Here is a 17,623-nt window from a genome sequence, read left to right as displayed (position 1 = left end):
TTACATTAAAATGAATCATTCAAACTGTTTTCAGTACTTTACTTTTCAGTAAACTGACATTTGCCCTATTCCATATTATAAAATTTTCCTATTTTTGCTGACTTTGCTACTGGTAAATTTTCATCATGATGTTCACTTTTCACCTAACAGTAGATTTGGATATTTTAATGCATGTTTCTGCTCTGAAGAAACTGCAGATATCTTTGTCAGATGCCCTTGTGGGTAGCACAATTGGCAGAATCGCTGTCCTCCCCCACACTGGGTGGAAAAGACCCAAGTTCATGTCCTGTCAACAACATGAGGAATTTTTATAGACCTTTTTCACAACGTGGAAAAATCTTGCTACCCTCACCTGAGACTGTTAGTCAGTCTCAGGTGAGGGTAACATGGTTCTTTCTCTGGGAAACTCAGGTTTTTCATCCAGCAAACAGAAAATAGAATATAGAACATATGCAATTTACAGCCAATATACACGGAGTAATATGGCCTTAGCCGCTGATGCTCCTAAAACCCTACATCTTTGTCCAAAAGAAGTAGCAGTTGCAAAAAGGTCTGTTTTCATTCCCTTCATGCTATTAGGATTTCAAATGTCATTAATGAATAAGAATCAGATCCTCTTTAACATTCCTCTCAAAAATGGTTTAAGGGTCACAAACATTAAAAAGGGTCACATAACATTAAAAGATATGATTCCACAAATGTGAGGAACCCAGCATCTCCAACTTTACTTCTGAGCCCTCGTGGTTACTGTCCTCTTCACACTGGATGGAAAAGACCTGAGTTCGAGTTCCATCAATGACATGAGGACATTTTATGGGCCTTTCTTGCAATGTGACCGAGTTAGTCAGTCTGCGGTGAGGGTAGCATGGTTTTTCATCCAACGAACAGAAAATTGACCATAGAACGCATGCAATTCACAGACAATGTTTACAGAGCAATGTGGCCTTAGTTGCTAATGCCCGTAAAACCTACTACAACAACCTACTTTACTTCTGAAATATCAGTTATATACACTTTATTCATTGAGATAAAAGTTTGTTTTTGAAGTTTTAATATAAATTCTTAACTGCCAAGGTTCTTTCCTTTTTTTTTTACAGGGCATATTGATGAGCTGTTCAAATAGACTACATCAGTTAAATCAGTACAAAATTAAAATTATCAACCATCCTAGTAGTCTGCAAAAACTAACTAATGCAGGAGTTAATAGCTTGCACATAACATTTTGTAGGTTAGCCAACTATGCATTATGTAACATTCTTTCAAAAAATGACTGGACAACATGATATTCTTCCTAGCTAGTGACTGAGTATATGCAGAAAAAAATAAATGTGCACCACTTAGCATTCAGTTGACCAATGTCAGCATGTCTGGTAGTCTCTTGACCAGTAAATTATGCAGTTAATCATTTTGTTAATAATTTTTAAAAAAACATGTAAGATGAAATAATTCAGTTTTTTTTTTTTTTTTTTTTGTAATCATAAAAATACATACCTAATACATACTACAGTTTTATTATTTTTACTGAATGCATGCCTTTTTATATTTTATTTTATATTTTTAAATCTAATTTTAAAATTACCACACAAAAAAGAGAGGTAGTATTATGGGAAGACAAGTGTATACCTATCACGAGTTTGTTGATGTATGTAGAGCATTATATTTCAGGCACGTTAGCAAATAGTAATGGTTTTTTTTTGTTTTTTATTTAATGTGAACCCCAAACACAAGAGGTATTAGAACCTATAGTACTTAGTACCGTGCTTGGGTTGGAGGTTGAGAAGACGAAAGGAGATATTTGTTGACATTGGACTTGAACTTCTGTAGATTGTAATTTTCAGGAAATATGTATGAAGGAAGGTTGTTTCAGAAAACGGCAGTTGAATGAATAAATGAGGAAGATGAAAAGTTGGTTCTGTGGGTTTGAAGTTGGACAGTAAATGGATGTTGGCTGGTGGCGGCATGTGTTCGGACTGTTTTGAAAGAGAGAGCGGGAATTATAGAAGCCAATTCAGAAGAACAGTGCCCATGGAAGTACCTGTAGAAGAGGCATGCAGCAGAAACAGTGCGTCTATGAGAAAGCGAGTGGAGAGACTCTGTTAGAGATGAATCATTAATTAACCTAACTGCGCTCTTCTGAATGGAATCAAGAAGCCTGAGAGAGGTTTTGGGGGCACCACCCCAGATGTGGGAACAATATTCCATGGCAGGGCGGATTTGCGATTTATACAGAGTGAGCAGCTGTTTGGAAGAAAAGTAACGCCGAGAGCGAAAGAGAAAACCAAGTTTTTTAGATGCAGAGGAAGCAATATTTGTAATGTGCTTGTGCCAAGAGAGATTAGATGTCAGGGTAATCCCCAAAAGAGATATATCATTTTGCCTAGAAATTGGAGTGTCACTAGAGATAAGCATAGGAGCAGAAGAATCCTTTTTGCGAGATATAAGACAAGACTGAGTTTTAGAAGGGTTGAAATCAACTAAGTTGTCTTTGTCCCACTGGAGAATTACCTGAAGATCAGCATTTAAGGAATTGGCAGCAGATTTTCGAGAACTTGAAGCTGATTGAGCAGGACAAGGTTTCTCAAAATGGAAAGTTGAATGCAATGTGCTATCATTGGCAAAACTATGGATAGGATTTCCAGTCAATGGAAGAAGGTCATTGATATACAAGAGGAAAAGAGTGGGGGAAAGAACTGAACCTTGGGGGACACCGGCATTAGTGGAGAAGTTAGAAGACAGAGAACCATCTACCATCACCCTCAGTGAGCGATCAGAGAGAAAACTGGATAACTAATTACTAAAAACAGTTGGCAAACCATAAGATGGAAGCTTGTTTAGAAGACCTTTATGCCAAACACGATCAAAAGCCTTTGAGATGTCAAGAGCAACTACAGGCATACCTCGGTTAACGTTACCTCTGATAACGAAGCTTCGATATAACGAAGTCGGCAATTTCAAGCCCCATTTAACATAAAAAAAAAAATATTCCAGTTTAATCACCTGAAATCTAAACAAACTGAAGAAATTACGGAAACCTTTGGGGCTTCTCGTGGTTGGTTCGAGAAATTTAAAAAACGGGTCAGGATTCATAGTGTAAAATTAACAGGAGAAGCTGCAAATAAGTTTCCAGAAAAACTAAAGGAAATAATTGAACGTGAAAATTTTCCAAATTTGGTGTTCAATGTTGACGAAAGCGGTTTGTTCTGGAAACGGCTATCAACAAAAAGCTTCATTTCTATTGAAGAAAAATCAGCTGCTGGGTTCAAAGCAGCCAAAGACCGGTTAACGTTACTCTTTGGATCAAATGCCTCTGGCGATTATAAATTAAAATTGTTATTAGTTTACCATTCAGAAAATCCAAGGGCGTTAAAAGGTAACATAAAAATGAATTTACCTGTAATATGGAAAGCAAATAGAAAAGCGTGGGTTACCAAGGAGTTATTTACTGATTGATTTGTTAACCACTTTTGTCCTGAAGTAAAACGGTATTGTCAAAAAAACAACTTTGAAGAAAAAGCTCTTTTGTTGTTAGACAATGCTCCGGGACATCCTACTAATCTTAACACGTTGGACACATGCATTCCTGTCAAAGTTGTGTTTCTTCCAGCAAACACAACTTCCCTGATTCAACCATTGGATCAGGGAGTAAAAGCATCATTTAAAGCTTATTATCTGCGTCGAACATTAAGCAGTTTAACTGAACTAGAGGATAAAGAGGAAATGACAGTTAAAACTTTTTGGAAAAACTACACCATTAAAAACGCAATTGAAAACATTGATAGTTCTTGAAAAGAAGTCACTAAGAAATGCTTAAACGGAGTTTGGCGCAAAATATGGCCAGAAGTTGTACTAGAAGAAGAAAATAACATCCAAGAAATTAGAAATGAAGTTATCCAGATGGCTCAATCAATAGGTTTCGGAAATGTCGATGAAGAGGATGTTAGAAATTTATTGAATGCAGAAGATGATGGTTTTTTCAGTGGAAGATTTAGAAAACCTTGTTAGCAATGAAGACGAAGTTAAAGAAGTTCCAGCCGAAAAAGTGTTAAAAAACCAAAGATTTAAAAAGGTGCTTAAATGACATTGAAAACGTTTTAAATTTTTTTAGTGAAAATGATCCTGATTTAGGAAGACGTATTATTGTTAAGCGATCAGTGAAATGCAATAACTCCGTATAGGCAATTGTTAAATGAAAGAGAAAAAGAGCATAAACAATCAACTTTAGACTCGTATTTTAAAATGTGATTTCACTTTGTATGTAAGTTGACTGTTTATTTAATAAAACTTTTCTTTGTCCGAAAAAAAAAGCTTTTCATTTTCTTTACGTAGGAACGTATCCCTATTCTGGCCATAGTATTTTTACCTCTGAAAACGAAGTTTCGCTTAACGAAGTAATTTCGTGGAACGCATCCTATTCGTTATTCGAGGTATGCCTGTACTTGTGTTTCACCGAACCTTTCCATTGAATTAGTCCATAAATGGACTAATCACCAGTGGATCGACACTGACGGAATCCATACTGGCGATCGTTGATCAGATGGAAGGTTTCTAGGTAGAAAGAGTAGAAGTAATTGCAATGGGACGATAATTGGATGGGAGGGATTTGTCAACCTTTTTAGGAACTGGCTGGGTATGAGCAAATTTCCTAGCAGAAGGAAAAACACCTTTGGAATAAGAAAGTGAAAAAAGGCGGCAAAGAATAGGAGTAAGTTCAGGAGCACAGGTTTTGAGAACAAATGGAGAAATACCATCGGGACCTGGAGCTTTCTTAGCATCAAGATTCATCAAAATCCTTCTGATATCCTTATGACGGACGACCACAGAAGGCACTGAATGGAGCGTGTTAGGAATGGTGGGAGGTGTTTTACCAAGATCATTAATACATGATCTGGAAGAAAAATGGGATGCTAGCAGGTCAGCTTTATCCTTGGCTGAAGTGACAACAGAACCATCTGGTTTGGACAGAGGTGGGAGCAGAGATGGGCAAAAGTTGCGGCCAATAGCTTTGGCAAGAGACCAGAATGCTCGGCTACCATTAGCGCAAGAAGCAAGTTTTCTACTCTTAGCCTGTTCAAATTCTAGTTTGGACTGATTAATAACTGCTTTACAATTGTTGCGAGCTTTGGTGTAGGCAGAAAATGAAACTGAAGAATTAGAAACAAGCCAATTACGATATGCAACATTCTTCTCTTGGACAGCCTTAGCACATTTATTGGAAAACCAAGGTTTAGATAAAGGACGAGATTTTAAAGTGGAGTGTGGGATAAAGGATTCCATTCCTGCAAGAATAATTTCACTGACACGATCTGAGCAAACGTTGACATCAGAAGTTTTGAAACAGTAATCAGACCAAGGGAAAGAAGAAACGAAGTCTCGCAGGTCATCCCATTTTGCATTCTTGTAATGCCAAACAATACGAGGTTGGGAATTGCCATGAGATAAAGGTTCCATTGGAGAAGAGACAATCACCAAGTTGTGATCTGAAGTGCCTAAAGGACCTCTCACTTCAACCTTGTACTTAGAAGGGTTGTTTGTGAGAAAAAGGTCAAGCGTATTGGCTGTATGATTAGGATTGTCCGGTATTCTTGTAGGTAAATGAACAATATGTGCTAGGTCGTTAGTAATTGCAAAAGCCTCAGAATCTCGACCTGCTGGGTCGGTGTGACTAGAAAACGGAAGCCAGCTGGAGTTGTGAACATTAAAATCACCAAGGAAAATTACCTCACTGTTAGGAAAGTTGGACTGGAGAAAGTCAAGTTGCAAAGAGAGGAAGTCAAAGAGCTCCAAGTGATTAGTGGAGTTGGGAGAACGGTAGAGACAACAGATTAATTTGACACAGTGAGGTAGAGAGATTTTAAGCCAGAGAAGATCAAAGAGATTCCAAATTGCCAAGTCTCTGACAGGGTATATCAGAACGGACATATGCACAAGTATCACCTTTGAGGCGAAAGGAATTATACAGCAAATAATTTGGACATCTGAGATGAGCAGTAGTTGAATCAACCGATAACTGAGATTCAGTCAGAAAAAGTACATGGGGTTTGGAAGACTGCAAGTGGAAATGGACATCGTTGAGATTAGAATTGAGACCACGTATATTTGTGAAATGAATTAGGAAGTCCTTGGGAGGTTTAGATCTTTTCGCAGATAAGCTTGCTCTATTATTTTGACAATTCATGGTGTATTCAATAGTAAGAAAAAGTGGGTGGGACATGCTGTATGAAGTAATGAAATTTTTGGATATGGTGTACATGTGGTAAGAATATACCCAGATCCTTGACATAACGTGGCCTCGACAATGCTCCCCGCATACACACTACTCGGACTCCCTCCAGTCACTATCTGGCAGAGTAGAGGTAGCAAGATTATACACTAGCTGATCCGGAAGCTTCCTAGAGAGTTACCAATAGGTTCAGTCAGGTGTACTAACTAGCGGCCGGCCTGTGAACACCGTTTTAGAGCTGTACCCTCGAAATGTAAGGAATATTGGATCTCGCCACGACATTCATCATAACCTCAAAAATCATCAATCATACTGCATGATGGAAGAGATAGGGAAGGGTTGGCCGGACCTTAGCTCTAGAGACTAAACATGGGTTCCACCACTTCAAGCCTCCAATAAGCAAAGTGGTGGTATTTCACCGGTTGATGAGAGTCATCTACCACCTAGTACTGCATGGTAACATAGAGGGGCGGCATTCCTCCATGTGGTGTAGGTGCCACACCTCGACCCCTGCTTACGTTGGTTCACACCTGGGTGGTCACCCACCGTGTACTTGTGCATGGAGGTTATACCCAGGATTACTAACAGTCCCACCATCGTGAAGGTGCAAGCAGAGGATTTGGCTGTCATAGACCGTCCGGACTTCGCCGAAATTGGGTCCACTTGACATGAGTGTCACCCGAATATCAGTTCCATCAGCGTTTTAGACTCCCAGGTAGCAAGTACAGCGTGTCTGGCATATCTGAGAGAATGTCTGTGACAACCTCAAGGACCTTGAGGTTCATGATTTATAACAAAAAAAAAAAAAAAAAACCCTCTATGCATGAACCAGGAACATTTCTTTTCTGTGCATTCTCCGCATTGCCCATTCATTCCTCCGATTATGGTAACAAGCATAATATCCATGCTTTGGCTAAAATTTATAGTATATTGGTAGTTTACGTGATATGTATGGGCGAAAATATAATAATAATTGCCTGATGTCTACTGGTCTGATTTTAATGAAATTTGGGTAGGCTTGACAAATCTTTCTGAACGGCCCAAATATAAAATTTCATGAAAATCCATTCACTGGGGTTGGGATATTATGTATAGATGGACAGACAAAATAATAATAATTGTCAAATTTCTATTTGTCCAATTTTAATGAAATTTAGAATGGCACTACAGATATTTCTGAGAAACCCAAATATAAAAAATCGATCCACTAAGAGTTGAGTTATTACATGAGAGCAGGAAAAAAATAAATAATAATTGTTAGATTTCTGTTGGTCCAATTTTAACGAAATTTGGAATAACTCATTAATTTTTTTGAAAAGTCCAAATGTAAAATTTCATGAAAATTAGTCACTAGGAGTCACATTGTTACATGCAGAGGGATGGACAGAGGGACATGGTAAAGACAGTAAGTGCATTATGCATGTATATGCTAATGCGTAATAAAATGACCAATAAAATATTTTTGTAGGAAGGATTCGCTGGCTGTGATTTGTACATAACAGAATGTGATTTTATTTTTAACTTTTTCAACCCCCTTCAAATTAGTATGCAGTGATTTTTTTGTAGCTCTCCCTGCCCCACCTGTGATGTGTTGTAATGCTATCTGATCCTTCCCATTTATTCTACTCTGCTCTTGATAAACAACAGCATGGAGTTCAGTTTATCAAGGTGGCTGTGTGTGTCCATAGCATTTTATTTTTCCAGAATATCAAAAATATAACTGTAGTGTTTAATCTGAATGTTTAGAGTTGGCTTTGAACCCAGTGATAAAAAAATAGCGATCAACAACTAAAGCTTTCTTGTCATGCTGAAAGAATACCATTAAACTTAGCTGTGTTTTTTAAATGTTGTTAATTCCTCAGTTCCTATAAAACTTTTTGTATCTTTAAATTCAGTTAACTTCATGTGATTACCCCTTTTAATTTGAAGTATCACCATTATATAGAAAACTTGCTATCATCTATTTTGATTGAGTGGAAATTCATTAAAAAAAATAATAATAATTGTAAGGAATCCTGTTATAACATGCATTCCTTACAAGATTTTTTTTTTTTATGAAATTCCAAACATGAAAGGTATTAGAACCTATAGTGTTTAGTACTTCACAGGTTGAAAGCTAAAAAAACAGTGTACTTGTTAATGTTAAACTTAAATTTCTGTAGTAATTTTCAAGAAATACACATGAAGGCAGGTTGTTCCAAAGAACAGAAGTATAGGGGATAAATAAAAAAGAGGAAAAGTTGGTTCTGTGAGTTTGTAGCTGGATGATGAATGTTTGGTGACTCCTTTGGCACGTGTTCAGACTGGTTTAAAAGTGAGTGGAGGAATTACGAATGCCAATTTATAAGAGCAGTGCCTATGGAAGTAACTATAGAAAAGGTAAGGCATACAGCATAAACTGAATGTCTGTGTCACAGACAGTGAGGAAACTTTGTAAGACAAAACCTGGCTGCCCATTTCTGAATAGTCAAGAAGTTTAAGAGACGCCCTTTGGGACATCACTTGATGTGGGAACAGTGTTCCGTGGTATGGCATTCAAGATTTGTGCAGAGTGAATAGTTTAGAAAAAAAAAGTAACGTTGAGAGTAAAAAGAAAACTCAGTTTTTTGATGCAGAGTATGCAATATTTTTGATATGCTTAATTCCAACAGAGAGAGATTAGAAGTCAGAGTAATCTCTGATAGAGATACATTGTGTAGAAATCTGAGGATTATTGAAGAAGAGCAGTAGACTCTTTTTCTTTCTTTTTTTTAAATAAGACAGGACTGGGTTTTAGAAGGATTGAAGTTAGCTAAGTTTTCTTTGCCCCATCAGAAAATCATCTGGAGGTCTGCATTTAAGGAATTAGTGTTGGATATATGAAAAGTTAAAGCTGTTTGTGCAGGATAAAGTTTCTCCACTGGAAGATGGAATGTAGTGTGTTATCATCAGCATCTCTACGGATAGGATTTCCAGTTGAAGGAAGATGTTTATTAATATACAAGAAGGTGAAAAGAGTGCAAGAAAGAAGACCCTGAGGAACACCAGCATTAGTGGAGAAATTATAAGTCAGAGAGCCCTTTACCATTACCTACAGTGAGTGATCAGAGAGAAAACTGGAAACCCCTTTTGCAAAAAAACAGTTGGCAGTCAAGAACTTTAATCAAAAGACTTAGAAATGTCAAGTGCAGCTGCTTGAGTTTCACCAAATTTTTCCATCAAAAATTTATCTAAAGATGAGTAACTGAAGCCAGCCAATATATTAGCAATGGATTGATCAAAGCTTAAAATCAGGATTGTTCAGAATTCTGATATTCTTCTGTCAGAAGACACAAGAGATATTTAGTGAAGTGTATTGGGTATGATAGGGGTGATTTATCAAGATCATTGATACAGGAGTTAGAAAAAAAAAGTAGGTCTGCTAATAAGTTGGCTTTATCTTTAACTGAGGATGCAATAGAATACCAGGTTGTAACAGAAGTGGGAGTTTAGTTGATCAAAAGTTGCAGCCAATAGCATTGGCAAGAGACCAGAATGCTAAACTAATATGTGGACAAGAAACAAGTTTTCTGCCCTAAGCCAGATCGTAATTGCATTTGCATTGAGATTTGGATAGAAGCCTATTTCAATTTGCGATAATCTTATCTTGAACAGGCTTAGCACATTTTTTGTAAAAGCAAGATTTAGATAAAGGATGAGATTTGGGAGGGGGAGGAAATGGATTTCATTCCTACAAGAATAATTTCACTGACAATCTGAGAAAACATTGGTTTCGGAAGGTATTAAAACAGTAATACAACCAAAGAAAAGAAGAATATCATTCCATTTTACCAAACAGCATGAGGTGGAGAATTACCATGAGAGAGATGCACTTTTGGAGAAAAGACCATCTCTAAGTTGTGATCTTAAGTGCCTTGAAGACCACAATTGACTATGAAAGGTTGTTGGTGAGACAAAGATCAAGAGTGCTGGATGTGTGGTTAGGATTGTCTGGTATTCTGCTAGTGAACAAGCTGAGTAAGGTCACTAGTAATCACAAAAGTCACAGCATCTCACCCAGCTGAAGTTTTGAACATTAAAATCATAAAAGAAAATTACCTCACTCTGAGGAGTAGGTAGGTAGCTAAACTAGAGTTATTTATGAATAAACTAGAGTGATTTTTAAACATAGTCTTTAATTTTTCAATGTGAAACCTAGTACGTATCTGAGAGAGAGAGATACATTGCAACCAATTGTGTTCGTTTTGCTGGTGCATCCAATGAAGGGTTAATTCCTCCCAGTTAGTACACTGCCTGAAACAGGGTTCCAGCACTTCAACTAATTATTTGTAGATAACTTGTTATTTATGCAATTTGGGATGGTTCTTGTATTTCAAGCGACCTGTGCACCCACTGGATCTAAATATGTTATATCCAGTGGATGTACAGGTCACTATGGTAGTACAGTCCTTCTGGCCTATAAACCTTCCGTTTGTTATTTTCTTCTGATATTTCATGTTAGATCTTTAGCCTTAGCCAGAGTGTGCTGTCTTTCCACTACTGCTTGTTTGACATCATCAATCTGCTTTCCTCTTGGTCTATCTCCATGCCTATTACTATTCATTTTTGCTTCAGTTACTTGTATTTAAAAATATTTCTTCTTATTTAGCTAATTTTCCTCTTCTCATACTGCTTCAAATTTGCTTCACTTACCCTTGATTGGATATTTGTTACCTTAAAATTTTTTATTTTCTCATTTGTAATATGGTCTTGCCATTTCTTCCATCTGTTATTTCCATTTATTTCTTAAAACTTTCTCTGGATTTCTGAAGATGCTAATTTTTGATCGCTCCCTTTATTTCTTAACCAGCTCCATAGGCTTCAAAACTGTTAATATAATTATTAAAGGACATTATGTGGGAGCTTTCAAAATATTTTAAATGAAGAGACACTTAATCCACCTCTCCCTATCCTTGGTGGGGTGAGGGGAAGGTCTTTCTGCCCCCTCCCCACCCCACCACCCCCTCTTTTCCCTCTGGTGGGGCAAGGGCATGCCCCACTGATATACCTGGGGTCGCCTTCCCTATTGACCCCATATTTCTGTCTTTTTCCCCCAGCCTTCCGTCTCTCCCCCTACTCTATCTATATCGCCAGCGAAAAGCGAATGCCCCACACAACGTAAAAATTTTAAATGCCAAACTCAACACACTTGCAACCTCTTTCGGCCTAATTAGATTCAAGCGTTTATCCCTCTCCCCCCCCCCTTTTTTTTTTATATATAGGTCCTAGCCACTGAAATCTCAGGAAATTAGGTGGACCTGCCAGAGTACTTATCTAAAAATACTGGTGTACCTGGTCTGCCTCCACTGGGCCAAGTGTGGGCAACGTTGGGCCTCAGTAGGGGTCCAGCGGCTAAACGGCCAGATGAACAACAGAAACAGAACACTACACATGTACAATATCCATACACTTTTTTAAATCTCTGGCCTTCCCAGTGAACTGGTACACCCACAATGAAAGCAACGCAGAGATGGGGGGAACCCCTGGTGCCGTTAGACACTAAATACACTTTACTTTACACTTTGTCCATCTTCATTAAAGACTGTGCTAGATACACAAATTATTTACCTATTCCAACTTTTAGTCTGTACACTGAGTTTTCCTTGTCTCCAACTTTTCAAATTTTTTATGTAACTAATTTTCATGTCACTGTCTACAACCTTACATAACTTATTCAGTGATTCTTTATGATCTTGAAAGCTACTATTCAACAGCAGCACAATATCACCTGTATAAAATAATGACCCAATTTTTACATCTCCACACTAAACTCTGCGAGTCTTACATTCAGTTTATTTAAATGGCCCACAAAAATTATAAAATTAAATGACAATTAGGGAGGTGCAGCCCTGCCACACTTGAAGTTTAATCCTGCTCCATTTTTCTATTCTCCTTTAGTTCTCATTACAGATTTGCCATATATTTCTAAAATCCGAATTACGCGGATAAGGGGGGAAGTAGCCCCCCTTATCTGCAGTTTCAGTTACCCGCAGTCAACCACGGTCCAAAAATATTAAATGGAAAATTCCAGAAATAAACAATTCATAAGTTTTAAATTGCATACCGTTTTGAGTAGCAGGACGAAATCTTGTGCTGTCCTGCTCCATCCCACCCAAGACATGAATCATCCCTTTGTCCAGCCTATCCACGCTGTATACGCTACCCACCCATTAGTCACTTAGTAGCCGTCTTGGTTATCAGATCGACCGTCACGGTAACGCAGTGCTTGTGTTCAAGTAACCTTTATTTTACTTAATAATGACCCCAAAGCCTAAGAGTAGTGATGCTGGCAATTCGGATATGCCAAAGAGAAGCCGTAGAATGCTTCCTTTAAGTGAAAAGGTGAAAGTTCTCAACTTAATAAGGAAAGAAAAAAATTGTATGCTGAGGTTGCTAAGATCTACGGTAAGAACAAATCTTCTATCCATGAAATTGGAAGAAGGAAAAAGAAATTCGTGCTAGTTTTGCTGTCGCACCTCAAACTGCAAAAGTTACGGCCACAGCATGTGATAAGTGCTTAGTTTAGATGGAAAAGACATTAAATTTGTTTATCTCTTACTGTGCCTAATTTATAAATTAAATGTTATCATAGGTATATATATATATATAGGAAAAAACATAGTATATATAGGGTTCGGTACTATCTGCAGTTTCAGGCATTCATTGAGGGTCTTTATGTTCCAGTAAGGATTTATTAATTTATTTGCCAAAAATTTCTTATTTTTTTATCTCTGTCTACCACTTTAATATCTTAGTTCTGAGTTGTGATAAAACTTCTGAGTTTTATCATGCTCCCCTAAGTGTCTAGCTTATTTGCACAGGTCCAGCTCAATACGGTGAAGTACAGAAGAACATAGCATTCTGATTTTGGGAAAGATACAAAAAGCAAGTATCAGGATACCATGGTGGACCATGGCATCCTGAATTTCCTACATACATCTATCACATTTTCCAAAGGTTCTCTGAAATTTTTGCTCTGAAAAGTTCTCTGAAATTCTAAAATCATTTTAAAACTTATTGCTCTTATTTTTGGCACTAATTGTCATTTTTTATTTTCTCAGTACAAAGTTAAAGTCACATCCAATCTGAAATCCTCTATATACCTTGTATCGTAACTAGTTTAAGATCCTTTTCTATAATGATATAGTCAATTATGCTGTTCTGCTTCCTCCATATAAACTCATCACTGCATTTTTCTAATATTGTTAAGTTTCTCCAAATTTTTCTAGAATATCACTGTACATATAATTGCCATTACCTATCCCACTATTAAATGCATTAAACTTTCTTTCAAACTAATTCTAAAAGCTTTTTGTATACCTTCCTTACACTATCTTACTTTCAGAATAAATTAACATATAATTATTGTTTAGCTGCTAACCTGTATTCATCCTCTTGGTTTCTGTGATACCATATCAACTTAGTTCTTCTGCTGGTTTCATTTCTCTGTTTATGCTTTTAATTTTGATGATTCCAATCAATGTGGTTTGTTCTATTATCATATTAGCACTTTGTACTGGTTCCCTGACAAGCATAGTAGGGATCTTGATGACCAGGGCCAAGTCCCAGCCAGTATGAGCTTTGATTGCTTTGTTCTACTATGGTGATTTTCCAGTTTGGCTGGCTTACTCCCATAGTCATATATAAAATTTCATAGAAATTCATTCATTGGAAGTAGAGTTGTTACACTTGGGTGGACAGATAGATATGCTGAAGCAAATACACTTCATGCATTTGCGTATGCACCTAAAAATTCTACCACTGCATATGTGGAGATTGTTATTCATTTTTCATTCAAAGTCCTTCACTCTATAAAACCCTGCATTCATTATTCATTCATTCATTCATTATTACTTTCTTTATGTATGTAGTTTTGAAAATGTGAGATCAGTATTGTATTATTTGAAATACAAATAATGCCAAGTGACAAAAGAAAAACCAACCTCTAGTTACCTGTTTGATTCTGGCATGCTATCTTGCCTATAATTCAAAAGCTAGCAGTATTATGGTCTGTATTCACGTAAAAAAAAAAAAAAAAAAAAAAAAATTGAACAGAATTGAATTCAAATCATCTGCATCATAAAAAAACACCAGAACCTTAAAAAACATTTTTAAAATATTAAATTTTTTTTATAAAAAAAAAAACAGAAAAAAACATTTCAGTTTTAAATGCAAACAATTGAGTTGCTAAACATAGACTTAGGTAAAATTTCTTTTTCAGAGAGTATTCCACGTAATAACAGTAGAGATGAAACATTTCATATTTTGTATGTGCTATGTTAAATTTTTGGATTTTTTTTTAATAAAAAAATTTGTCTGGAATATCTTTCAATGAAATTAAAAGATAATCATTTTGACCTTTTCACATGCTGTGCATATTTTCTATACTATCAATAGGAGTGTAATTTTAAAACATTAAAAAAAAAACAAATAGTTTTCAAATATGTTCTGCATAGGTTTCTTCTTGTATCATATATGACATACATTTATCGCTCATTATTATTAACTTGGAAAAAACTTTCTGGAACACTCTTCTAGATAGACAGTAGATCTCTATTAAAAGTTTACTAGATTTTGATTTCTGAAAGTTGGCAGGTGTACATGTGTCTGTGGACTTGGACATTGTTTGTATTAGTTAGATTTATATATTTCATTTGAAGATGATAATGCTGTATCATATATTAGAAAACTTTCTAATACTGAAGCAGGGTTTCTTATATTCCAAGGGCTGAAGAACTGAGGAGAAAACCAATTGTGAGAGGAATGGGCAGGTATGTATTTTGTTATTTATGAAGTAATGCTTTATTTTTTATTTAATTTTTACCATTTTGTTTTATTTTTGATATTTTCTAAAATATGAATTTTATCAGAAAATTAGTATATAGTTAGTAAAGTGTTTAAGCACACTTCAATTGTGCAAGTAGAGAACCAGTTAAGCTTAATCATTACTGGTCAATATGTGTTATTCCCAGGACATTACAGATCATGTAGAGAAGCACCACTCCCCAGTGGAAGTTCATAGGATCAAAACTAATTGCAGATAATTTTACATTTCTTCCATACAACTGATTATTGTTTTGAAATATCATTTGTATTATGAAAAATTGCAGTATTTGCATTGTTTTATAATAGAAGATATCTGCATTGTAAAGAACTTCATTATGTAGTGTGGAGAAGAGATTCTTCAGATTATATTTGAACTGATGTCAAAAGCCTCTACCATCAGTGAGATGAAAAAATATATATTCCCATAGTTAATATTTACTACATTTACTTTAATATCCTGAAAAAGCATTTATCAAATGGTTCTGTGTTATTAGGTTAGCTCATGAATAATGTTTTCTCTTTTTCAAAATAAAAGCAATTGTATCAAATCAGATTTTAATCAGTTATGTATTTTACTTCATTCTTTTCATTTCTGCTTCCTTCCTACAAACATTTCAGTATTGCTTTTGAAATTCATATGGCTTTGAAGCAAAGAATGGACATAAGTGTTTATGACAGCTTGCAAACTTCTGAATAAATGGTAATCTGCCATCATGTAGAACAGACACTCCCCAACTTCATTATGTGAACCCATTGTGTTTTTTTTTTTTTTTTTAATTCATTCCAAGATCTTGGGAGTTGAAATTTTCACTATATAACTAAGCTATTTTTCTCTCTAAAAGGTCATTTTTATAATGGAAATTGCATTCGTTTTATATAAATTTATGTCAGATAAGCACAACACAAAAATCACTTTTAACTAAAGGATGCAAAAACAAAACATGTGGCCAACACATTTACAAATGTCACTGTTGGCTGAGAGGAAGGGCTACATGGTGTGGCCAGAGAATGTTCTACATTTTCATCGTTATCATATGTTCTTTTATAAGAATTAATTTTGAAGGCCTTTGTGATATTTTTCTAAAGCACATTTCTAGAGGTCACAACCATAAAACAATAAAAACAATTTGCAGTTTCCAGTTTATTGGGCTTTTCTGATAGTGCAATCTATTATAAATGGATAGTAAACTTGATCTTATTGCATTTATGATAATACCGATAGCTGGAATTCTGTGGGTTTTTACATTATTATGGTGAAATGTTTCCCCTTCACTAAAATCTTTAATCATATAAAAAACATAAATACATTTTAAGAATCTTCTCTTCATTCCTATTTGCTTATTACAATGATGAAGGGAAAACAACCAATGGAAAGTGCAAGTGGTGACAGTGCTAGGAAACTAAACAAAATTGATTTAGAAATGAAGATGAAAATGATTTAAGAACTAAGGAGGACAAAGTTTGCCATCTATTGCACGGGAATTAGGAGGTCTTGCTTCTTCAACAGTGAATGCTATTTTAAAGGACAGTGTGTGTATAAAAGAACATGTTAAAGGATCAACGCATTTAAGATCAACAGTGATCACAAAACAACATTCAGATGCTATATCAAAGATGGAGAAGCTATTAATAATATGGATGGAAAATCAGATTCAGAAGTGAGTGCCCTGAGTCTAATGGCCATTGAAGCAAAAGCAAGAAGTATTTATGAAGATACAGCAATGTACTTATCAGCTGAAGACTGATTCTGGCAATGATGCTCGAGAGGTAAAACTTGCTGACGTTATGCCTGTCTCCTCTCCTTTTTTTTTTTTTTTTTTTGGTAATTTTGAAATTTTTGTCATTGCACACTTTTGTAATTTTTGTACACTTTATTTTTTTTTTTTTCCACGCATGAGATAAAAAAAATTGAATAAATAATTGTATTTACATGTTTGTCAAACATTTCTTTTTTGCTTCTATCAAATTCAGTGAGTATGCGTTCTGAGCAAGTGCTACATAAGCATTTAGGGAAATTCCAACTTACGTAAAATTCAACTTAAATAAAGTTCCATGGAACACAATCCCTACGTAAGTTGGGGAGTGGCTGTATGCCGAATATGATGAATGGGAAATTTTTTATCAGCCAAACTCCTTGATTTTGCCACATGCGATCAAGCAGTACGAGGACATGCATTGTCCTGATGAAATTCAGCATTGTAGGGCATTGCTCAGGTTTCAATTTGTTAGGAATAAACTTCAGCTGTAATGATTTTATTGGGCTGCAATATAAAAAATAAAAAAGAAATAAAAATTTTATTCATCACTATCAACAATGCTTAACATTGTGATAAAGAATCCACTTTTTATCCCCAGTAATAGATTGATTCAAAATTTGAAGAGCAACATGTGAAGCCCACTTTCAAAAATATTTTTCTAAAATATTTCAGATGGCAGGGAACTTGGAATGGGTCATATTTAGTTTACTGGCTAAGTTGTCAACACCAGTCCTGAACTCTGTGACTGTGGCTACCATTTCTTTGCATTTAGAGTGTCCTCACCATATGCATATTGAGTGTT

At 35.8% G+C, this 17,623-nt stretch overlaps 1 protein-coding gene across 2 annotated transcripts in view; it reads left to right on the top strand.

Annotated features, from left to right (window-relative positions):
- Positions 1-17,623, top strand: part of LOC150076232 (uncharacterized) — a 68,204-nt gene that overhangs the window by 36,316 nt on the left and 14,265 nt on the right. The window contains exon 4 of one of the 2 annotated variants that reach the window (XM_090387023.1): positions 14,965-15,009. In XM_090387023.1, the coding sequence (XP_090243149.1) occupies positions 14,965-15,009 (45 nt within the window). Of the gene's footprint in view, positions 1-14,946; positions 15,010-17,623 lie in introns of both variants that reach the window. The other variant, XM_090387022.1, reaches the window with a different exon arrangement.

This window comes from Mastigoproctus giganteus, chromosome 13 (assembly GCF_048544385.1).
Source record: "Mastigoproctus giganteus isolate SK-2022 chromosome 13, ASM4854438v1, whole genome shotgun sequence".
In the NCBI taxonomy this organism is placed as follows: Eukaryota; Metazoa; Arthropoda; class Arachnida; order Uropygi; family Thelyphonidae; genus Mastigoproctus; species Mastigoproctus giganteus.
The sequence above is the reverse complement of the archived record's forward strand: the minus strand, read 5'-3'. Positions and strand labels throughout refer to the sequence as shown.